The 25766-nt window shown below is 38.7% G+C and overlaps 1 protein-coding gene across 3 annotated transcripts in view; it reads left to right on the top strand.

The window, feature by feature from the left end:
• The window catches only part of CYLD (CYLD lysine 63 deubiquitinase), a 467344-nt gene that overhangs the window by 324567 nt on the left and 117011 nt on the right, over nt 1–25766 (top strand). For all 3 annotated transcript variants that reach the window (XM_053699515.1, XM_053699514.1, XM_053699513.1), the window contains 4 exons: nt 9361–9417; nt 11052–11431; nt 13390–13555; nt 25538–25679. In XM_053699515.1, coding sequence (XP_053555490.1) covers nt 9361–9417; nt 11052–11431; nt 13390–13555; nt 25538–25679 — 745 coding nt within the window. The remainder of the gene's footprint in view (nt 1–9360; nt 9418–11051; nt 11432–13389; nt 13556–25537; nt 25680–25766) is intronic.

Below are 25766 nucleotides of genomic sequence, written 5' to 3'. Positions count from 1 at the left end.
CCGAATCCAGTTTCAAAGAAGGAACGTTTGTTACACAATTTGGATGTAGTTCGTGCTCTAAAATTCTATTTAGAGGCTACAAAGGATTTCAGACAAACATCTTCTTTGTTTGTTGTTTATTCAGGTAAAAGGAGAGGTCAAAAAGCAACTTCTACCTCTCTCTCTTTTTGGCTTAAAAGCATCATCCGATTGGCTTATGAGACTGCCGGACGGCAGCCTCCTGAAAGAATCACAGCTCACTCCACTAGGGCTGTGGCTTCCACATGGGCCTTCAAGAACGAGGCTTCTGTTGATCAGATGTGTAAGGCAGCGACTTGGTCTTCACTGCACACTTTTACCAAATTTTACAAATTTTATACTTTTGCTTCTTCTGAGGCTATTTTTGGGAGAAAGGTTTTGCAAGCCGTGGTGCCTTCCATCTAGGTGACCTGATTTGCTCCCTCCCATCATCCGTGTCCTAAAGCTTTGGTATTGGTTCCCACAAGTAAGGATGACGCCGTGGACCGGACACACCTATGTTGGAGAAAACAGAATTTATGCTTACCTGATAAATTACTTTCTCCAACGGTGTGTCCGGTCCACGGCCCGCCCTGGTTTTTTTAATCAGGTCTGATGAATTATTTTCTCTAACTACAGTCACCACGGTATCATATGATTTCTCCTATGCATATTCCTCCTTTACGTCGGTCGAATGACTGGGGTAGGCGGAGCCTAGGAGGGATCATGTGACCAGCTTTGCTGGGCTCTTTGCCATTTCCTGTTGGGGAAGAGAATATCCCACAAGTAAGGATGACGCCGTGGACCGGACACACCGTTGGAGAAAGTAATTTATCAGGTAAGCATAAATTCTGTTTTTGGGAGAAAGGTTTTGCAAGCCGTGGTGCCTTCCATCTAGGTGACCTGATTTGCTCCCTCCCATCATCCGTGTCCTAAAGCTTTGGTATTGGTTCCCACAAGTAAGGATGACACCGTGGACCGGACACACCTATGTTGGAGAAAACAGAATTTATGCTTACCTGATAAATTACTTTCTCCAACGGTGTGTCCGGTCCACGGCCCGCCCTGGTTTTTTTAATCAGGTCTGATTAATTATTTTCTCTAACTACAGTCACCACGGTATCATATGATTTCTCCTATGCATATTCCTCCTTTACGTCGGTCGAATGACTGGGGTAGGCGGAGCCTAGGAGGGATCATGTGACCAGCTTTGCTGGGCTCTTTGCCATTTCCTGTTGGGGAAGAGAATATCCCACAAGTAAGGATGACGCCGTGGACCGGACACACCGTTGGAGAAAGTAATTTATCAGGTAAGCATAAATTCTGTTTTTTCTGTGTCCTACTGTCATTAGCGCAAGCCAAGGAGGATTCTGATATTTTTGAGGGTACTCCCTCTATTCCAAATAGTAATACCTGTTTATATTGTGAGGAGGCCTTGGTAGGCCAACCCTCTCAACTATGTTCCATATGCATCAACAAAGTTATGTCTAAGAAGGTTAACCCTTTTAGTACCACTAAGCCGTCCATCACTGAGGACTCGCCGTCCCGTGAGGTGCATACCCATCAGTCATCTCCCTCATCACATGCTGCTCCCCGTAGCACGCCTGATCCTCCATCTGGAGGGAGCCTTTTACCATCAGACTTTACCTCACAGTTAAAAACTGTGGTGTCTGAGGCTCTTAGTGCTTTACCTTGCCCTGCTAAGCGCAAGTGAAAGGTTAAACATAGCTCTCCTGTCCAGGGGTCATTAAGTGATTTATTGGATTTATCTGTTTTTCAATTATTTAAGGATGCTTCACACTCTGAGTCTCAGAGGGTGAGCTTTCTGGATCGGAGTCTGCTACCTCTAGGTTTCCAGCTGCGGAGGAACCAGCCTGTAGATTTTCTTCTAAAGGAGGTTCTGTCTACATTAGAGGTTCCAGAGGTCAAGCTGACTAATTAACCTTTGATCCCTTAATTAGACAGAGATTATGAGGACAGGAAAGTGCCGTTAACTTTAACTGTACCTGTAAAAATGGCAAACATTATTAAGAACGAGTCAGATAGAATTGTATCTTCCTTTTCCCCTTCGTCTTTCTGTAAAAAATTATTCCCGGTCCCGGACTCTCAGTTGGAGTTGTGGGGTTCCGTCCCTAAGGTGATTGTTGCTATCTTCCCACTGGCTAAGCATACTACTATCTCACTTGAGGATAGTTCATCGTTCAGTGAGCCGATGGATAAGAAGAAGGAAACTTTTCTCAGAAAAATATTTCAGCATACGGGATGCTTGTTTCAACCGGCAGCGGTGGTTGCTTCTGTTGCTGGAGCTGCGGCCTACTGGTGCGACTCCTTATCGGATTTGAACGTTATCCAAGAAAGAATTAATGCCTTGAGCATTGAGAATGCAAACATGCAGATCATTCGCCTATATACTAAGATTTCTGGTTTTTAAGTGCAGACCCGTCGGGCGCTCTGGCTGAAATCCTGGTCTGCGGATATGACTTCTAAGTCTAGACTCCTTTCCCTTCCTTTTAAGGGAAAATCTTTATTTGGTCCTGGCCTGGATTCTATTATCTCCACGGTTACAGGGGGCAAGGGTGCCTTCCTACCACAGGATAAAAAGAACAAGTCTAAGGGACATGGCTCTTAATTTTCGTTCCTTTTGTTCTGAGAAATCCCAACAACAGTCCTCCTCTAAGCCCGAGCAAGACAAGAGTACTTGGAAGCATGCTTATTCCTGGAATAAATCCAAGCAGAGAAAGAAGCCCACCGAGACCAAGTCGGCATGAAGGGGCGGCCCTCGATCCGTTGCTGGATCGTGTAAGGAGCAGACTGTCGCTGTTTCCAGACGCTTGGTTCAGGGAAGTGCAGGATCCATGGGTCCTGGAGGTCATAGCTCAGGGATAAAAGATGGGTTTCAAATCTCAACCACCAAAGGGCAGATTTCTCCTTTCAAGCCTGTCTTCAAAGCCAGAAAAGAGGGAAGCCTTTCTGGGGTGCGTGCAGGATCTGTCCTCCCTAGGGGTCATTGTCCTGGTTCCTATCAAAGAAAGAGGTTTGGGATACTATTCAAACCTGTTTGTGGTCCCAAAGAAGGAGGGAACTTTCTGCCCGATTCTGGACCTGAAATGCTTAAACAAGTTTCTAAATGTCCCCTCGTTCAAGATGGAGACAATAAGGTCCATCCTTCCTCTAGTTCAGGAAGGACAGTTCATGACCACAATAGATCTGAAGGATGCTTACCTTCATGTGCCAATCCACAAGGATCACTTCCAGTTCCTAAGGTTTGCGTTCCTGGACCAACACTTCCAGTTTATTGCACTTCCGTTTTGTCTAGCTACTGCTCCAGTAATCGTTACAAAGGTTCTAGGGGCTCTTCTGGCAGTTGCCAGAACCCAGGGTATAGCAGTAGCTCCCTTCTTGGACGATATTTTGGTACAAGCACCATCTTTTCGTCTGGCAGAGGACCATTCTTTATCTCTTCTCTCTCTTATTCGATATCATCATAGATGGAAGATAAACTTAGAAGAGAGTTTTCTGATTCCAAGCACCAGGGTAGAATTCCTGGGTACTATAATAGACTCCATATCCATGAGGATATTTCTAACAGACCAGAGAGACCTCCTTAAGGCCGTCTGTGGCTCAGTGTATGGAGGTAATTGGTCTCATGGTGCCAGCATGGAAATAATTCCCTTTGCCAGGTTCTTTCTCAGACCGTTACAACTGTGCATGCTGAGGCAGTGGAACAGCGATCATTCGGATCTGTCTTGACAGATTTCCCTGGACAACCGGTCGAGAGAATCCCTCTCTTGGTGGCTCTGTCCAGATCATCTGTCCAGAGGCACATCCTTTCTAAGACCATCCTGGGAGATTGTGACTACGGACGCGAGTCTGTCAGGATGGGGAGCTGTTTGTGGTACCAGGAAGGAACAGGGCCTGTGGTCTCAGGAGGAATGTTCCCTTCCGATCAACATTCTGGAACTTCGAGCAATCTTCAATGCTCTGAAGGCTTGGCCTCTTTTGGGTTTGTCCCGGTTTATCAGATTCCAATCAGACAATATAACCTCAGTGGCTTACATCAACCATCAGGGTGGAACGAGAAGCTTCCTAGCATTGAGGGAAGTATCTCGGATTCTGAAATGGGTGGAAGCCCACAGCTGTTTGCTGTCAGCGATCCACATTCCGGGTGTGGACAGCTGGGAAGCGGATTTTCTCAGCAGACAATCCTTTCATCCGGGGGAATGGTCTCTCCATCCCGAAGTGTTTGCAGAGATATGCTACAGGTGGGGGACGCCGGAGATAGACCTCATGGCGTCTCGTCTCAATACCAAGCAACCCAGGTATGGGTCGAGGTCCAGGGATCCTCAGGCGGAGATAATAGATGCATTAGCAGTGCCTTGGAGGTTCAATCTAATTTACCTTTTCCTGCCGTTACCACTCCATCCTCGTGTAGTGGCCCGCATCAAGCAGGAGCAGGCATCAGTGATACTGAATGCTCAATCGTGGCCGCGAAGGACATGGTTCGCTGATCTGGTGGGGATGTCATCTTCTCCTCCATGGAAGTTACCTTGTCGCAGGGATCTGCTGGAACAAGGTCCTTTTGTTCATCAAAATCTAGATTCTCTGAGGCTGACTGCGTGGAGATTGAACGCTTAGTCCTAGCCAAGAGAGAGTTTTCTGAGAGAGTTATTGATACTCTCATTCAAGCTCGTAAGCTGGTTACTCTTTGCATCTATCATAACATGTGGAGAACCTATTTATTCTGGTGTGAAGAGGGTGGATTCCCCTGGCATTAAGTTAAGGTTGCCAGGATCCTATCGTTTCTCCAGGATGGATTGGAGAAGGGTCTTTCTGCCAGTTCCCTGAGGGAACATATTTCGGCCCTGTCTGTTTTACTGCACAAGAGTCTCGGAGCTTCCAGATGTTCAGTCTTTTGTTAAGGCTCTGATTAGAATCAGGCCCGTGTTCAGATCTAAGGCTCCTCCCTGGAGTCTGAATCTTGTTAAGGTTTTGCAGCGGGCTCTGTTTGAGCCTATGTATGAAATTGACATTAAGTTGTCATCCTGGAAGGTTATTTTTCTACTGGATATTGCTTCTGCGCTCAGAGTATCTGAGATTGCCACCTTGCAATGTGAGCCTCCTTATCTGGTGTTCCATTCTAATAAGGCTGTCCTTCGTACTAAGTTAGGGTTTATTCCTAAGGTCGTATCAGATTGCAACATCAATCAAGAGATTGTTGTTCCTTCCTTGTGTCCTAATCCTTCTTCTTTGAAGGACCGTTTGCTTCATAATTTGGAAGTGGTTTGAGCCTTGAAGTTCTATCTTAAGGCTACTAAGGATTTTAGACAAACTCCTTCCTTGTTTGTTGCCTATTCTGGGAAGTGTAAGGGGCAGAGGATCTCCTTGACTTCCTTATCTTTTTGGTTAAGGAGTGTTATCCGCTTAGCTTATGAGACAGCGGGACATAAGCCTCCTCAGAGAATTACGGCTCATTCTACTAGAGCTGTAGCTTCCTCTTGGGCCTTTAAGAACGTGGCCTCTATGGATCAGATTTGTAAGGCGACAACCTGATCCTCCTTGCACACTTTTTCTAAATTTTACAAGTTTGATGTTTTTGCTTCTACTGAAGCAGCCTTTGGGAGAGAGGTTTTGCAGATTGTCGTGCCCTCAGATTAGGGTCCGCCTCTTTTTGTCCCTCCGTTTTCATTCTGTGTCCTCTAGAGCTTGGGTATAAGTTTCCCAACAGTAAGGAATGAAGCCTGAAAACATAAATTATGCTTACCAGATAATTTAATTTCCTTCTGTATAAGGAGAGGCCACGACCCCCGCCCGTGTTCTCTAATGGGCGGTCCACTAAATTATATTTTTCATCTGGCACCTTTTATATCCTGATATTTCTCCTACTGTTCCTTGTTCCCCCGGCAGACTAACTAGGGGATAAAGGACATGGGAAAGGTATTTAAGCCTTTGGCTGGGGTGTCTTTGCCCCCTCCTGCTGGCCAGGTTCAGTATTTCCCATCAGTAAGGAATGAAGCTGTGGACTCTCCTTATACAGAAGGAAATTAAATTATCTGGTAAGCATAATTTATGTTTTTTCTCATTCATGGTTAATGTATGTACTGTTATAATCGTGTCTGTATACTGCAGATACATTGCAGCCATTTTAAGAACTATTTTGTGTCCCTTGAAGTTTCTGCAATGAGGCAAGGTACATGTTAAACTGCATGTCTTTCTGATGTTCCTTCACAGATTGCCATCTCACACTACTAGTAGAACTAAAACCGATTATATTACCCAATGGACTGATCAAGCAGTGTTTTTTGGGGGGGTTTTTTATGCCTCTTTTAACTGGACTGAAGCATGCTGTGATTTTTATTTATTGATTCTGTGCTTTAGATCCCCTTTATAGTGGGGCATTTTTTTGTTTAGTAGTATTTGTTCATTTGGTATTTCATGTACTGTGGTGTTTAGGTATAAATGTTATTGTTGTTAATGAATTGATTTACTTGGAATATATATTTGTTAGTATTTGTTATGCTTATCAACAAAAATACAAGTAAAGAAAGTATATATGAGCATGGATCAAATTGTGGACATAAAAATAAAATACAAATGATTTATAACAAGTTGAATAAAAATGCACTTAAAATACCAATATCCCTCTCGTTTGATCCATGCTCATATATATATATATATATTATATATATATATATATATATATATATACCCCCTGCTTATAGCACCAACTTTTACTTGTATTTTTTGTTGATATCTATATTTAAATTTAACTTGGGAAGAGTAGAATTTATTTGGTTTGGAAGTGTGGTAAGGTTTAAGCGCATGTTTCTATCCCTTGTGTGACAGTCTTTTTTTTATCCTACCACTTGTAATATAACTTTTATTAAATTTATTGTCAACTTTTTAATCATTTGTTTACATTAATATTTCTATCAATGTGATCTGTGAGTGATTAACAGTATTTCTTTGTATTGTACCAAGTAAATAATTTATTAGGTAGTATTAAAAGAGCACAGAATAAACAAATAATTTGTGTACCATTAGGTTGTAGTTCATTTCAAACAAAACAATAGCACATCTGTTTAGACTGGTGAAACTCTTTGCATTCATAATAAGTAATACAAATGCTATCCTATATCTGCTAAAATATTAGCAATAAAGTTTTTGTGTTTTTTTTTTAACATTTCCTGGTGCCATATTTGCTCCTGTTATATTTTTCACCGGTGTATTTGGTAATTATTCCTAGATGTGTCTGCTCCTACTGTTCCTGCCTAACGTTTCTCTCTCTCTCTCAGGTGCTACTTAGTTGCCCTTGTCTCCTCATTGTCCATATACCCTTTTGTCACTGTCTCATCAATTTCTTAAAGGGACATAATACTCATATGCTAAATCACTTGAAACTGATGCAGTATAACTGTAAAAAACTGACAGGAAAATATCACCTGAGCATCTCTATGTAAAAAAGGAAGATATTTTACCTCACAATTTCCTCAACTCAGCAGAGTAAGGTCTGTGTAAAAAGTTATACTTCAGCTGCTGCCAGCTGCAGGTAAAAAAATGAAGAAATGAACAGCAGCCAATCAGCATCAGCAGTGCTGAGGTCACAAGCTCTTTTACTGTGAGCTCATGAGATTTGACTTAACTCTCATGAGATTTCATAGTAAACTTCCTTTAAACTGAATAGGGAAATAAAATGAGTGCACAAGGCTCAACCCTTTAGCTGTCCCGGGACAGACATACTGATTTGCTGCTTAGAAGTCCTTTACAATGGGATGTGGCTACTGAGGAACTTTTGAGGTAAAATATCTTCCTTTTTTACATAGAGATGTTTAGGTGATATTTTCTAGTCAGCTTTTTACAGCTATACTGCATCACTTTCAATTGTTTAAACATTTGGGTATTATGGCCCTTTAATGATCCTAGCCTGTTTTTCTTCCACAACACAAACTCACATTGTCTATCCTATCCCCTGCTTTCATATTTCATATCATATACTATGTTAATTCATTATGGGCTTCAAAATATTTCTTCAATTCTTACAACAAATGGATCCATTTTGTCCTTGTCCACAGGATAACACCTTAAATAAGGTATTAAGGTTTCTTAACAAAAATGTTATTTATTCAGTACAATGAAATCAAGTAGTTGAACATTGAAGGGACATGAAACCCAAAAATCTTCTTTCATGACTTAGGTAGAACATACAATTTTAAACAACTTTCCAGTTTACTTCTATTATCAAATTTGCTTCATTCTCTTGGTATCATTTGTTGAAGGAGCAGCAAAGCACTACTGGTTTCTAACTGAACACCTGGGTGAGCCAATGACAATCGGTGTATATATGCAGCCACCAATCAGCAGCTAGAACCTAGGTTTTTTGGCTGCTTATGAGCTTACATAGATAAACCTTTCAGCAAAGGATAACAAGAGAAGGAAGCAAATTAAATAATTGAAGTAAATTGGAAAGTTGTTTAAAATTGTATTCTCTATCTGAATCATGAATGTCTAAATAATGCTGTAAAAAAAAAAACAGTTCTTCCACATTATTTTTGCTCGCAATAATTTCAGAGTTCAAATAATGCCTTCCTCAAAAGCAGTTCCTTATCGAAAGGCAATGTAATTTGTGGTCTGCTGATCTGTAAAGTATATCAGTGTGAGACTAGTGTTGTAATATAATTATTTTTATCGGGATTTGCTCATCCAATAAACTCGTGTTCTGCTCGAGGCCATAATTGAGGTGCAGAATACTTTTGCCTAAAGAAATCTTACATATTTTTCCTTTCAACTTGAGCCACATTATTGTTACTGGCTGCTTATAGACAAAAATACAATCATTTTTCTGTTCTTTTTCAGCAAAAAGTATCTATCAGCCAATCAGCATTAGTAGAGAGACAAAAAAATGTTTTGAGGTAAAAATAAAAAATATTGTCAAGCTTTTAAATACTGCTTTTTCATATGAATGATGAAACATTTCAAAGTACAATGTCCCATTAAAGATATATTGGTGGACATCTCTAAAAAAGCATACGTTTTAAATAAAGCGAAGTCTTTAAAAAAAAAAACAACAACAATGTAAAAGGGTGGCTGCTCTCTTTTAAGTTACTTACCGATTACAAATCTATTAATTGTGCAATAAATAAAATAAACAGAGCTGATTATTTTAGTGTTTTTAATTTATTTTTTTTGTTTGTTTTTTTGTGTGTAAAGATTAATTTACCACTATCAAAAAAGTTTTAAATGACATCTTTTTATTTAGACTGCTATAGTTTTTAATATAGTTTATACTTAAATAGTAATTCTAACACTGATCTTTGAATATTTGCATTGTATTTAACGCACAACTTTTTCTGTTTTTTTTTTCTTCAGCCCGTGAGAGATCATCAAGAGGAAGTACCAGTGTTCCAGATGGCAGTCGTTGTGATGGTGAGTAAGTCACATCTGCTTTTCTCTTTGAGATCTGTGAGATTATTAATGGTTGGTGTTGGTGTGAAGAAACATTTAGGTTCATTTCAGGTTAGGGTTCCTTAGACGGAATTAAGATGACTCCTTGCAGGCTGGGGAGGATTCTGACTGTGTATAAAGGACATTAAGCATCCCTAGAGAGGAGAGAGCAAAATCTGTAACCTATGTTATCATAATACTGCAAAGTGCAAACCAGCTATTTGATTTGCAGGTTACAGCATTTGCTTTTTGGCCTCTCTAGGGAGCGTGGAACAAGTGACATTTTTACATAAAAGCAAGAGGTGTTTAATGGGTTTTTTTTTAAAGGGTTGTCCAAAATGTTGGCCTGGTTTGTTGAGTTTGTAGACAGTATGGGCAACCTCAAAAGGAGCTCACATCTCACAACCAGAGACATATCTTTCAGGTGTGTCCCAAAGATCCCTACTGTTTTGCCACCCTTTTCTCAGTATCTTCCAACTATGTGTATTACACCAATAGAATGTTCCACTTTATGTTGTATAAATGCTGTACAACCTTTTTATTCAACTACTATAAACCCAAAGAATTGAAGAAAGTAATGTTGCCACTGTGATTGGACAATTTATCCTACTGTACTGCATATTAGTTTAATAAGAATGGTTCCTTTCAGCTGCAGCTTTAAACTAGGGGGAGTCCTGTGATGTTCCTGTAAATCTGTAGAGGTTTGTGAATGACTGAATGGTACGGACAATAGTAATTCTGTGCTGCAGTTAAAGGGATATGACACCCATGTGATTCAGACAGAGCATACCGTTTATAAAAAAAAGTTTCCAGTTTACTTCTATTATCAAATTTGCTTTGTTCCCATGATGTTCTTTGTTGAAGAGATTTTAGATGCCTGGAGCACTACATGGCAGGAAATAGTGCTGCCATCTAGTGTTCTTGCAAATGTATAACATTCTTGCAAAACGGCTGCCATTAAAATGCTCCAGAAATAGGCTGGCTCCAAAGCTTACGCCCCTGCTTTTTAACAAAGGAAATCAAGAAAACGAATTACAAAATTGATAATAGAAGTAAATTAGAAAGTTTCATGCTCTATCTGAATCATTAAAGAAAAATGTTGTGTTTCATATGTGTAAATTCAGAATTATTTAACAAAGGTAAAGAACACTAAATCAAAATGCCCTGTAAAATATACACAATCAAGGTGTTCTTCATGTGTCCCTTTAATACAATTATTACACAGCTTGTATGACCAGTTAAGTAATATATTCTGCTTTACCTAATACAGATTAAAGGGACAAGAAACCCCAAATACTTAATTTGTGATTCAGATGGAGAATACGATTTAATTTTGTTTTTGGTTTTTCAATTTGATTATATTGACTACTTTTGCTTTGTTCTTTTGGTATCTTTGTGGAAGACCATATCTTGGTAGGTAGTTTGCATGTGTATGGAACACTACATGGCAGGAAACACTGCTGCCATTTGCCGCTCTTTCACATGTATACCATTGTTAAAAGTATTCTTTCAAAACTGGTGCCATATTTTAGCAAAGGATACCAAGAGAACTAAGTTATTTTAATAATAAGTACATTGTGTATGTATTTAAAAGTATTACTGTTTTGTGTTTTTAGTTGAAGACGCTGCAAAATCACTAACGGAAACATCACCAGCAGCGTTCGGACACTGTTCTCCCCCCCTTCAGCCTTCTTCCAGCAGCTGTTCTCCCAGTGAGAATAGGTTCCACTCTCTGCCCTTCAGTCTCACCAAGATGTCCAGTACCAATGGCACAATGGGGCACACGCCTCTTTCTTTATCTGTGCAGTCGGTTATCGGGGAGTTAAACAACACTTCCCTCCAGGACAGTCCACCCGGTCTCCAACACCTAAACATCCTGCATGGCTTAGAAGTGGGATCCTTGGCAGAAGTGAAAGAAAACCCACCTTTTTATGGAGTAATCCGCTGGATTGGCCAGCCTACGGGAGTCACCGAAATATTAGCTGGACTTGAGCTGGTAATTAGCAACAAGAGTTTCATTCCAAGTGTCCTCTTTCAAAAGTGGATTTTTAAGAGTATCAGGAGCCAGTGAGCACTTAAATTAGTTTAATTATGGGGAAGTTTACTTATGTGTGAGTTTATTGTGTAATCTGATATGATTGACATTATCAGGGTTGGATATAATGTACTGTGTGATGTTATTGTCATGTTACCAATCACAATAATTTATTCCACAGCCACAAATAAATTACTGTTGAGAAGAAACATAAACACGTGCCAGTTCCAGTAGTCTCCATTCATATAACACAACTTTGTAATTTACTCCTATTATCAATTTTTCTTTGTTCTCTTGCTCTCTTTATTTGAATGTAAGTTATATTCAAAAGCTACATTTAGACACCAATCAGAAAGTTCTACCCAGGTGCTAAACCCAATAATGGGCCATCTCCTATGTTTAAATTCTTGCTTTTTCAAATAAAGATAGCAAGAGAACAACGAAAAATTGATAATAGGTGTAAATTAGAAAGTTGCTTAAAATTGTGTGCGCTATCTGAATCAGGCAAGTTTTAATTTTGAAATTACTATGCTATTAATACTTCTATAATAATGTTTAGCCCCCATGATTTAAGAAGTTCCATCAATGTGATACGTCCACAGCCTGACTGAGCACAGCAAGTAAAGAGATTTAGCAATGCCACCATGTACTTAGTAACTCTCTTAGTGAAAAAAACACAGATTTAGTAACATCAGTATTTGTTATTAGTATTTATGTTAAACTGGATAGGGCTGTATGATTCTGTTCCCATCCTGCCCTTAGGAGAAACTGCAGAATATATTTTATATTATTATGTAAAGTTAAATACATTTTGTATTTCTGACATATTTCTGTTCCTGCCTACACCGTACATATTGTGCCTTTTTGGAGCATTATCCTTGTGCTGGGGTGTAGCAGATTGTGCCCACAAGGAGCAGAATTGTTTGGTTTTGGGGGGGGGGGGGTTCCTCCAAGAAGTTGAAATGCTAAAGGGACATGAAACCTATTTTTTTTTTTTTTCATAGTTCAGATAAAGCATAAAAAAATGTTTTTAATTTACTTCTATTATCAAATTTGCTTTATTCTCATGATATTCTTTGTTGAAGAGCATACCTAGGTAGGCAACATGCATGTGTCGGGAGCACTATAGGGGAGCAGTTTGTGGAAAAAAACTGCTGCCATCTTGTGTTCTTGCAAATATAAAGTTAAAGCATTCTTACAGAACAGCTGCTATATAGTGCTTCAGACACGTGCATGCTCTTGTGTATACCTACTTGCTTGTCAACAAAAGGATGCTAAGAGAAGTAAATGTGATAATATAAATAAATATGAAAGTTCTGTTTTAATTTTACACTTTGGGGCCGATTTTATTAATATGCGGGCGAACATGATCCTCTGTAGTGGATCATGTCTGCCCCACATCGATAAATGCAGACAGCATATGCTGTCGGCATTTATCATTGCACAAGCATTTTGTGTGAAATGCTTGTGCAATGCTGCCCCCCTGCACATTCACAGCCAATCGGCTGCTAGCAGGGGGTGTCAATCATCCCGATCATATCTGATCGGGATAATTGCTGTCCGCCGCCTCAGAGGTAGCGGACGAGTTAAGGAGCAGCGGTCTTAAGACCGCTGCTTCCTAACTTAAGTTTCCGGCAAGCCTGAAGTCTCGCACGGAAACGGCAGCATACGCTGCTTCTTAAATTGACCCCATAATCTTAATCATAAAATATTTTGTGGGTGTTTAATGTCTCTTTACTTCGTTTTCAAATTATAATGCAACAATTCCTGATTTGTGAGGGAAGGATTATTGTTTAAACTAAATTATTATGGAGGATAAAATGTTTTCTATAGTAATTCTGACCTATGTGTAACTGAAAACAGTACACCTGTTTCCTATCAGCTTCCTTGTGTTTTTTCCTATTTCTATGGGTTTGTAGGAAGACGAATGCGTTGGCTGCACAGATGGCACTTTCAAGGGGACAAGATATTTCACCTGCGCGCCTAAAAAAGCACTTTTTGTGAAGCTGAAGAGCTGCCGTCCAGACTCAAGGTTTGCTTCACTTCAGCCGGTGTCCAACCAGATAGAGCGCTGTAACTCTTTAGGTAATTGTGAAGGTGGTTGTCATAGTTATCCCAATCTCTGGCAACTGTCTGACGTAGAAACTGCAGACAGCATTTTACAATAATTACCTAAAGAATATTAATGTGATGTTTGCTGTATCCCCCTTTTAATTTTAAATAAGTGCCTACTTTACTGTGTGAAAATCAGTTGTTTATCAGTTAAGAGTAAATGTGCCGAAACTTTTCAATTGAATAACCACATTATAATTCTCTTGCAGATCTTGTGTAGATCATTAACTCAGCTTAAAATAATCTATACCATTTAACTTGAAAAAAATATATGTATTAGTTTAGTCCCATAATGTTTTCTTCTCCCCTTGCCTATATACTGGAATATACTGGTAGAAATCCACAAATTTGGAATTCCAAAGTATGAAATGATTCCAAAATCCCAACTTTCATTAAAAGTTTTTAAAGAAAAATGAAAAAATTACCATTTCTCCCCCGCTATTAAGTCACAATCTTATATGTCTGCATCTTTGAGTTGGTTTTGTGTTCTAAAATGCAAATGATAGTCTATATTAATTTAAAACAACTATTAGATTTCTGATTACTGTACTGTACTATGTATACAAAAATATTAAACAATTTATGAGTACCTATAGGTGACAGAAGATATTGTTGTTTACATGTGATCCCATCCCCAGTCTAGCATTTGTATAGACAGCATGTATCTCCCTCTTACATGATGCAAAATTGTGTAAACCAGGGCAGGTTCAATCCAAGGTAACAGAGGCATGAAACAAGTATCCAGTTTTTTAAATAAATAAAAATGTATTATGCATGGGTAGTATCCTAAACAACTAACCATGTGGCCTTTAGCTTGATAAAGGGGACAGTCATTTCAAATAGCAAATTTTGCCTGCGGAAACTGCCACCTATACTGATCTTGTCAATACTGCAGTTTTTGGTATAGAAAAGCTATAAAATACAGAGTTATTGGCAGTGGGGGTAGAAGAAAGAGCCCAGATCATTTGAAAAGGCGCCCCTGCAGTTACTTTGAATACAAACAGATTATGTCCCTGCAGTTACTTTGAATACAAAAAGATTATCCCTTTAAAGGAGATATTTGCTAAAAAAAAAAAAAAAAATGTTCTATGGGTACAGGATGTTTTTTTTATTTCCTTTAAATGAATGTTTTAAACACATTTCCCTGCTTTGCAACCTGATTAGAAATAAAAAAAAAATTGGAAATTTTTTATGTCTATAGCTCCAAAACTCTCACACCTAAATTCAGAGATGCTACTTAATTGATACTGATGGCCAATCAGCTTTCTTCATTTGCTCCTATCCCCTCATTTTGTATTGCCCCAAACCTCAAATCCCCCAGGCCAGGGCCTTGCCTCACATAAGCTGCTCTTTTGATGACGATGCCTCTCTCGCTCCCTCCAGTGCTGCATCTCCACATTACCCACCATTCTTTTTATTTTTATATTTATAACGAATAAGCGCAATTTTCCTCACTTCATTTATTTAAACATTTAATAAAGTCATACAGACACAGCATCTTCTTTTCTGCAATATTCATTCCAATGTTTCAGCCCTCATGTGGGCCTTTGTCAAGATATGAGTATATATATATATATATATATATATATATATATATATATATATATATATATATATATATATATATATATATAGATAGATAGATAGATAGATAGATAGATAGATATAGATATATAATATAGATTGATTCTGAATTTCATTAGTAGTACTTTGGCACTGGCCATTATTATTGGCCTCTCTAGTATAACCTTATGTCACCAAACTATTAGATTAGCCTAATAAAATACCAAAATGTATAACATTTCTAAGGGATACAGTTTTTGGTAGAAGTTTAGGTATATATTATAAGTCTGCTATAAAGCAACACATTGTAATATATAATTATGCAAAAAAATAAAAAAATAATTTTGTTACCAGGGGTTTCTAAAGCCCAAAAAGTCAAATAAATCAACTTGTTCTCATTTGTTGTGGTCAATAAGAGGCCAGAAGCAAATTATGCAACTTCAGTTTTTTAAAAGAACATCAAAGCCTTAAATGCATTTTTTTTTCTTTGTTTTTTTTTTTTTATTTAAAGTGAATGTTAAGTTTTATAGTTTGCAACCGAATGCATTTGTTATGCTTACCCTAACGCAATCGCTAACTTTTTTTTTCCAATTTTATTTTTAATGTTGAAGATATGCAATGTCTGACTCCTCCCAGAGATTAAATGCCTGTTTTCTTGTATGTTGACGTATAGAGCGGTCCCAACCGCTTTCGACGTCAGCTCCGAGCGAGTTCACAAGGCTTTGTGAAATAGCGCATGCACCAATTGCCGATTTTAATGTATTATGCGCAAGCGTGATTCTGGTTCTTATGGGGATTCCTAAAGTAGGCGGTTGATGTGTATTGACGGCCGCCTAACGGCCAGAATTTCAGTTGGCTGATACAGAAACATGATCAGCAGGAAAACAAAAACAAAAAAAACGGGTTGCATTAGTGTACTCTAGAAAATGGATAAATATTGTATATAACTTTCTTTTTACATTATTGATGACGATTAAAGGGCCACTGTAAGTAAATATTTTCTATGCCTGTTACTAACTAACTACCCCAAATACGCTTTTTATCAATAGCATTTCATTAACATATCTCTACCGTATATAAGAAATCTTGTCTGCAAATTTAATTGTTTTCCAAACCCACTCCGTGGGTATCCTTTGCTCTGTACCAATCCGTTTACAATACCTAGGTTTCAAAATGGCGCTTTAAACACAAAGTTATTGGTTTAAGTATTTTGAACATTTAGTGCTGAAAATAGTGGGCAGGATAACGTGACATCATCGGCGAATAAAAGATAAAACTTTTAGAACGTTATGAAACTTCGTTTTGGAGAAAATATAGGTCAGTAGGTTTTAATTAATGTTTATTAACTTTAATATGTTAGTTGTTTACCTTAAAAATTATAACAGAAAGTAATCCTTTAATGAATAAAAGTCCTATTTAATTTAGTTGATTTATGATATCCTGGATTGTGATAATGGTAACTTTACCTTCACTTTAAGCTTTTCTGTGATAACGTTTTGTTTCATCAAAAGGTGAGAGTCCACGAGTCATTAAGTTTGGCAATTCCCTTCCCGACAACAAGGAGGATGCAAAAGATACCCCAACACACCAGAGCCTTAAAGGATTACTTTCTGTTATAATTTTTAAGCTAAACAACTAACATATTAACGTTAATAAAGATTAATTAAAACCTACTGACCTATATTTTCTCCAAAACGAAGTTTCATAACGTTCTAAAAGTTTTATCTTTTATTCGCCGATGATGTCACGTTATCCTGCCCACTATTTTCAGCACTGAGTGTTCAAAATACTTAAACCAATAACTTTGTGTTTAAAGCGCCATTTTGAAACCTAGGTATTGTAAACGGATTGGTACAGAGCAAAGGATACCCACGGAGTGGGTTTGGAAAACAATTAAATTTGCAGACAAGATTTCTGATATACGGTAGAGATATGTTAATGAAATGCTATTGATAAAAAGTGTATTTGGGGTAGTTAGTTAGTAACAGGCATAGAAAATATTTACTTACAGTGGCCCTTTAAGTCTCTCCTACTTTCCTTGATATTCTGTCATTTTCTTTTGCCTCTTTGATGAGTGAGGATAAGAGAGGGGCCCACTTACTAATCTGAGGTCAATGTCCGCCTTTCAGTACCCTGTCGGTGAGAGGGGTAGAAAATAGTTTCCAGGCAGTGATTTGTCGTCCAATCCCCTGGCCTACAATGATCTGCTCATTGTGAGATACACAGCCCTTCATAGGTGAACTGTAGACTTTTCCACCAATCCCCTGGGTTGTATATGTTATTACTTGGTTAGATCCTTGTCATTGTGCTTGCACTGCCGAGGATGGGCTCATCTACTGTAAGCAAGTTACTGCTATTTTGCACCTATTAGTATGAGCATGTAGATATGCTTCACGTAGCCTGGGGACATCTATTTGTATATCATACACCTTTTATTAAAGGTTTATAGCACTTTTAGGAACATTTTAAAATTTAGATTTTTTTTTTAAGGTTGCTGTTGCTTTTAATTTTGCACGCTCTGCATAGCATGATCAGAAATTACTTATGAACCATACACTGTGTATTTTCCTTCACTTGTGCTATATTTTCTATTAACTCCTTCAGGTTCCTTTTGGAGTTCACCGGTAGTGCAGGTGTACCAAGGGTGATCCATTTTAGCTTACTTTTTAGGACCTTAATATTATTGTTACGGTTCCCTTATATGGGTTAATCAGTTTTACATTGCTCCTTTTCTTCCTTTTGGGGTTAACTATCTTTGTGCTTTGCACTGCTTATTTGCTTCAGTCTATCTCTTAAGCTACTGTTACTATAGAGCAAACGAGTGCTGCTCAGGCCTCTGTTATGTCAGGTGACCTTTTAGAAGGGGGTACCCTCTGATAATGTAACCCTTTCCGGTTTGTGTTTGCATCTAAGGATTCTCAGGTGTGTGTCCCTGCTCAGCTAGGTACCTTATATGCATAGTCTATTTCTAACCCTAAACAGGGTTTTGCTGCATTTCTGAGTGTTCAACAGTTTTTGCCTTATCATAGTTGCTACCAGGAGGGTTCATCTAAACTTTCTCTGAAAATAAAGGATTATATTTACTCTACTTTTTAATGACGTAGTAACTGTTTTGCCACCTGTGGTTAAGTGCAGATGTTTGCATTGATTTGAAGGTGGTCCATCTTTGGCCTTTAGCTCATCAGGGACTTCCCTTTGGAGCGGCCCCTTTAAAGGGACAGTTTACTCACAAAATGTTCTCTTTAATTTGTTCCAATGATCCACTTTACCTGCTGGAGTGTATTAAATTGTTTCCAAGTATTTCCATTAACCTTATATTGGCATTTAAATTTGTTTAGCCTGTGGTATCCCCACCCATTCTGAAAGTTTTTGACCTTGAGGCCAAGCTGTGTTAGCACAGCCAGAAGAAGAAATTACACTCCCAGTGGGTTATAGAAGAGATAAAGTAATAAAATGTTAATTTTCCATTGTTCTTTCCAAGTATTGGTGATTGGTTTATGGACAGATATAAGATAAAGAAGCAGGTATATGTACACAATGTGATAAAGTAATGAGATCTGATTGTACCTACAAGCTCAACCCATTTTGTTAGGTTGTGGCTTTAAAACACAAAATCAACTAATTCATAGATACAAATAAGCTTTAAAAGCAAATCTTAAAAGCATTTTAAAAAGTAATTGGAAACACATTAAGTTACCCATTAATGATAGGACTGTTTCTATCTCTGAGGATTGTCTCTCTGAGTCTCAGGACCCTGCTGCTGTGTCAGAGAATGTGCATTTTAATTTCAGGCTTGAGCATATTCATGCTTTATTGCAGGACTTTTTAATTGCTTTAGAGGTAGAGGGTTTTCCTGTCACAGTTAAGCAACAAAGTGAAAGGATTGATAAATTATTTAAGGCAGCTCCCAAACAGCCTTCCTCTTCTCGTGCCTGACCCAGTTTCTGATCTAATTTCTAAGGAATGGCCGAAGCCAGGTATAACTTTTGTTCCATCAGCTAAATTTAAATCTGTTTCCTCTTTTGGGAAATTATTCCAAAGGTAACTATTTCCACTCTTGCCAGGCGTACCACTATTCTGCCGGGGTATAGTTCCTCTTTTAACAATCTTTTAGATAGAAAACTTGAAGGTTTTAATAGGTAATCCTTTCAGCTTGCAGTTTTTATATTATGACCTGCTGTTTGTGTTGCCTATTAAGTTGCTGCTACTGCTGTTTGCTGTGACAACCATCCAGAACTTGTTTCTAGGGAAACCACTTTGAATGAGATTCAGGATTGCATTAATCTCCTGAGAACAACAAATACCTTTATTTGTGACGCCGCTGCGGGAATGATTCATATTAATGCTAAGAATGTTACGTTAGCTGTTTTTAGCTAGACAAGGCTTGTGTCACAGGTTTTCCCCCCTGCTCAGAGTTTTGGCTACTCTAAATTTTCCTGAAAGTCCAGCTCTTCTTGGTCCAAAAGCAGAATGGAGGGGCGCCTCATGTGTGGTATCATCTATTAATTAACAGCGAGTCACAGAACTATTGCCAAATGGGTACTCACAAATTTGGAGAGCACACTTATGTGCTGGTAGGGGCGGGCTGCAGAATTAGAAAGGTGTGACAGCTCACCCACTTGAAGGCGCTCTTGGCGTAAGATGGTGGTGCTATAAGGGAGACAAGAAATACGGGCACCACATGTGCAGACTATTAATGGTACAACCACGACAGATTCCTTAATGTGGAGGGTACTCACATATTCCCAGAGCACACCAATGTGCTTGTAGAAGCAGGCTGCAGATTGGTAGAGGTGTGGCAGCTCACTCAAACTCTAGGTATCTTGATATTTGTATGATAATGTGTTCCCTCAGGTGCTGGGCTGGTCTCTCCAAATTTATTTAAAAAAGCATAAAAGTTTAAAAACAACAGCACAATGATTGCTGATGAGAGTGGATAACAGGGTGTCCAATAATCACCCAATCATGCAACGCGTTTCACGGTTCACAGACCGTTTCATCAGGCATAAAAAAACTCATAATAAATCATGCTACCCTTCACTGCCTTATATACCTCACTAATGAACAGAACAAAACACCTCTTTTTGCTAGAGAATGATTGATGTGGTACACCTGTGTGGGTTAGTCCAAATCACTGGCCTAGAGGTGAAAAATCCCTCTTGACTCTGTAAACACTCCCCTATGTTTGCATTTATTAATCTATTCTCTGCAGTACAATTATCTGGTGGAATAAACTTCATAACTAATCATTGTTATTAAAAAGCTCCAAACTGGTGAACATGTAAATAGGTTCCCTTACTGGGATAGATGATCCCTTTCACCCCTTTTATTTTACACATTTGAGCTGGTATAACCCTTCCAAAGATGTTTTGGGAGTCTGTATTTGACAACACTATGATTGATGTGTTACACCTGTGTGGGTTAGTCCAAATCTGTTGAGGATCCATGGGTATTGCAAATTATTTGTCGGGGATATTGAATAAGCTTTTGTTCAAGGCCTCCTCAGGGAAGATTCTTTCTGTCTCAATTGCCTCAACGTCCTTTTAAACTCCAAAACTCTTTTGGCCTGTGTAAGATATCTAAAATTAAAGGGATAGTAAACCCTAAAATTTTATTTTATGATTCAGATAGAACATACAATTTTAAACAACTTTCCAATTTACTTCTATTAACAAATTTGCTTCTTTCTCATGTTATCCATTGCTGAAGGGACAACATTGCACTACTGACGGGAAGCTGAACACATCTAGTCAGCCAATCACAAGAGACAAATGTGTGCAGGCACCAATTATCAACGGCTCCTACTAGCAGTGGCGTCACTAGGGTTGGTGTCACCTGGTGCGGTAACTTATGGTGTCACCCCCCTCCCCCCAGAAAGCAGATACTTAGAAACACAAAAACACAGGCACACACACATACAAACACTCTGACACACTCAGGCACACTTAGAAACACGCTCACACACACACAAAAACACTCAGGCACACACAGAAACACTTAGACACACACACAAAAACACTCAGGCACACACACAGAAACACTATGAAAATTCTGCTCTCTGACTTTGTTCCAAGTCTGTCAGTGCATAGCCCCGGGCCGTGTGCCTGCCGCTTCTTATGGCCAAGCACCTCTGCTCTCTGCCCACCCCAGACCCCCGTCCACCCTCCCCTCCTACCTCTTCAGTGTGCACTTAGTGTACCGTAACCGTACCGGTCTGGTGGGCATCATATGTGTCTCCTTCACTTTAGAGACAGTGTTAGACAGTCATGCGGTCAGGTGCCAGGCATCCCCCTCATGATTTCCCAGTTCCCGTTTAGAGAGACAGCACAGCAGTGAGTGACTCCACTGCTCCACACGCCACTGAGCAGTGAGCACAGATAGGCAGGCAGGTTTAGGCAAGCAGCGCAACTTTGCAAGCCCCACGGCACGCCCACAACATTAATAGTGAAATTGGGCAGAGGAGGAGCAAAGTACAAACAAGCAAAAGCAGCCGGGAAAACTATTTGTGGAAATTGCAGCGCTGGCTCAAGCGGCAAAAAAATTAAGTGTCTACAACTTCCCCAGTCCCACTAATGTTCACAAATGCTGGCCCCTCTAATAAAAATATCTATGCACCCCCTAGTGACGCCACTGCCTACTAGTGTATGATATGTGCATGTTCATATTTTAGCAATGGATACTAAGTGAACAAAGCACATTTGAAAATAGAAGTGAATATCAAAGTGTCTTAAAATGACCTGCTCTATCTGAATCATTCAAGTTTAATTTTGACTTTCCTATCCCTTTAATGGGAGTAATTGCTGCAATTCCAACCTCAGAATTAAACCAGGGGTTATATTCAAATCTCTTTAGAGTGCCAAAAAATACTGTACTTTTATGCCTGTTTTAAATCCAAAAATGTTGAATGAATTCCTGAAAGTTCCTACTTTCAAAATGGAGACAATTTGCAGTTTCCTTCCTTTAGTGCAGAATGGTCAAGTCTACCATAGACTTAAAACATGCTTATTTGCATATTCCTATTCAGATGAGTCATGTCAAGGTACTGAGATTTGTTTTTCTACATAAGCATAAGGAGTTTGTGGCCCTCCTTTTCAACCTGGCTACAACATAAAGAGCATTGCTGGGTGCTCTGTTGTCTGTAGCTCAAGCTCAGTGAATCTCTGCAGTTCCTTAAAGGGACATGAAACCCAAAAAATGTTTTTCGTGATTCAGATAGAGAATACAATTTTAAACAACTTTCCAATTTTTTTCTATTGTTTAATTTGTTTACTTATCTTGTTAATCTTTGCTGAAAGGTTTATCTAGGAAAGCTTAGGAGCAGCAAAGAACCTAGGTTCTAGCTGCTGATTAGTGGCTGCATATATATACCAATTGTCATTGGCTCACCCATGTGTTCAGTTAGAAACCAGTAGTGCATTGCTGCTCCTTCAACAAATGATACTAAGAGAATGAAACAAATTAGATAGAAGTAAAATAGAAAGTTGTTTAAAATTTTATTCTCTTTCTCAATCATGAAAGAAAATTTTGGGGTTTCATGTCCCTTTAATTTGAAATACCATCTGAGAAAGTTGTCCGTTACTTCAGATTCACAGTTGGAAAATACATTTTCCAAAGAGCTCCTTAAGTCCTCTGACCTGTGTGTCTTTTCTGTGTTTCATAGTCGATTCAGTGGCTATACATTTGATTCCTGACAGATCAATGCAGACTGAAGCTGCAATAGGCCTGTGCCCTTGTGCATCTGAATCCTCTCTCCCTTCAGTGCATGGAAGTTGTGGGTCTCATGGTGGCTTCCTCAAATGCACTTCCATTTGCCAGGATTTATCTTCAGGCCCTCCAATTGCAGATGTTGCATCAATTGATTGGGAACCATGATAATTTGTCTCAGAAGATCACAGGACCAGACAGTCTTGAAATTTGTGGTGGATTCACCATTCCTTGGTTCAGGGGACCTCCATTCTTCACCCAGTGTTAGTATTAATTTCCACAGGTGCCAACCTTTTACGTTGGGGTGCAGTCTGGGGGGCTCGGAGAGGGAAGGGGGTTTGGCCTTCTCAGGCGGGGAGGTTACCCATAAATATTCTGGAACTCCATGCAATTTTCAGAGTTGACCCGACCTTAGACAGAACTCTTTTGCGCGATTCATGTCAGACAATGTGACAGCAGTGACCTGTATCAACTATCACACCACCTTTTAATAAAATGTTTATCTTTATTAAAGAACTGGCATAGAATAACAGCTTTTATTCTGTGTCAGCTCTTTAATAAAGATCGAATTTTAGTAAAAGGTGCTGTGATTATGAATATGTTGCAGTGATGCTTACGGTGTATGTTTTCTGCCATCCACATTCTGGGTGAGAACAATTGGGCTGGGTAGACATTTTCAGTCACCAGGCTCTTGACACACGAGTGGATTGTGAATCAGGAAGTTTTCTACAAGCATGGGAGATGTTTGGGTCTGCCATAGATAGATCTCATGGTCTCTTGCTTGAATCACAAACTGCTTGGTGTCAGGTCTTGAGACCCTCTGGCGAATCTGATAGATGCTGAAGTGGTTCCCTAGTAGTTCAACCTGATAAACATTTTTCCATTTTTGTTTTACCACCCAGAGTGAAAGCCAGAAAAATGCCTCCTTGCAGGATTTTGTTTGCGTATCTTCTTCAGATGTCCTTGTGCTTGTCTTGTAGGATTCTTCTAAGAAGAAAATTTGACATGGCGATTGAACGCTTAGTGCTTAGAGGTTTTCCTGACAAGGTTATGGACACCTTGATTTAGGCTAGGACACCTGTTAAGGGAGATGTATAAGTTCTTAAAAACCTTGTTTTGCATGGTGTGCTTGCAAAGGTTATCACTGGAGTTCTTCAGTTAATGCAGGGAGGTCTGTATTAGGGTTTGTCTGCCAGTTCTCTGAAGGGTCAGATTTTAGTTCTTTGTTTTGTTTCATAAGAAAATAGCTAAAATTCCCAATTTTCAACCCTTTGTTTAGGCTTTGATTAGACCTTCAACTTTTATCCTGGAAGGTTCTTTTTATTCTAGCTATTTATTCTACTAAAATACTTTCTGAACTTTCAGCTTTGTAATGCAAACCTTATTTTCTGATTTTTATTAGTTTAAGGCTGTTCTTCACCCCAGAAATTCCTTTCTTCCTAAGGTTTTATCTACAGATACTATTAATCAGGAAAATAGAAGAAAGAGAGGGGTGCCTCATGTGTAGAATCACCAAATCAAAAAAGCCAAAACTTATGCACTTGAGCCAAATTGGCACTCACATTTAAAATAAGCACCCCAATGTGCTAATGGAAGCAGACTGACATCATATGGTGTGTCAGTACACCCACTCCAGGATATCCCCGCCAGATGTGTCTGTAATGGAGAGTCAAGACACCAAAGGAAACCACATGTGCAGATCAACCAAATAGATGGAACAATGGAGATAATTATGCCAAATGGCTACTCACAATGTCCAATAGCACACCAATGTGTTGGTAGATGCAGACTGATAATTTTATGTTAGGGCGTATCAGCTCACCCACTCCAGGTGTTTCTGAGGCTGATTTTTTTTTTGGCAGTAGTACTTATTTTGCAATTCTTTTGATCCTGCTTTATCTTTAGGAGGGGAATTCCCTCATGTAATAAAACGTTGACTCCCACTATCCTGAAATAAATTGATTTATCATATATATATATTCTCGCTATTAGAGCCATGTACTTGAGAAAATTCATGACACAATATGTGATGCTTTCTCACAAATATTTTTGTATGCTGTAAATAAAGAAAATTTACTGATTTACACAAAAGAAAAAGCAGGCAAAACCAATAATGACTCTACAGTTTATATATTACTTTTTAATTGAAAGTGCCCTTAAAGGGACACTGAACCCATTTTTTTTCTTTAGTGATTCAAATAGAGCATGAAATTTTAAGCAACTTTCTAATTTACTTCTATTGTCAAATTTTCTTCATTCTCTTGGTATCTTTATTTGAAATGCAAGAATGTAAGTTTAGATGCCGGCCCATTTTTGCTGAACAAACTGTTTTGTTTTTGCTGATTGGTGGATACATTTATCCACCAATAAAAAGTGCTGTCCAGAGTTCTTAACCAAATAAAAAGTTTAGATGCCTTCTTTTTTGAATAAAGATAGCAAGAGAACGAAGAAAAATTGATAATAGGAGTAAATTAGAAAGTTGCTTAAAATTGTATGCTCTATCTGAATTACGAAAGAAAAAAATTGGGTTCAGTGTCCCTTTAACTTAAGTGCAGTGTAATTTGGGTTTATAGTAATTTTCTTCCTAAATGCTTGCAATAGAAAGAAAATTAATTTTAAGCCAATTTGTTTCTGAGAATGTTTTCCCAGAGCAATAATACATATTTGCTACTGTTTTGTCTGTTAAAGCATTTGGGGGATACTTGAGTGAAGTTGTAGAAGGAAACACCCCTCCAAGATCAGAGAAGGAAGGACTAGAAATGATGATTGGAAAGAAGAAAGGAATTCAGGGACACTACAATTCCTGCTACCTTGATTCAACACTATTTTGGTAAGCAAAACTTACTAAGTAAATGCAATTTAACAAAAATAAACTTTATTAAATTGTGACACATCATAGACAACTGTATTTATCCTT

The sequence above is a fragment of the Bombina bombina genome, chromosome 1 (genome assembly GCF_027579735.1).
Source record: "Bombina bombina isolate aBomBom1 chromosome 1, aBomBom1.pri, whole genome shotgun sequence".
Classification (NCBI taxonomy): Eukaryota; Metazoa; Chordata; class Amphibia; order Anura; family Bombinatoridae; genus Bombina; species Bombina bombina.
The sequence above is the reverse complement of the archived record's forward strand: the minus strand, read 5'-3'. Positions and strand labels throughout refer to the sequence as shown.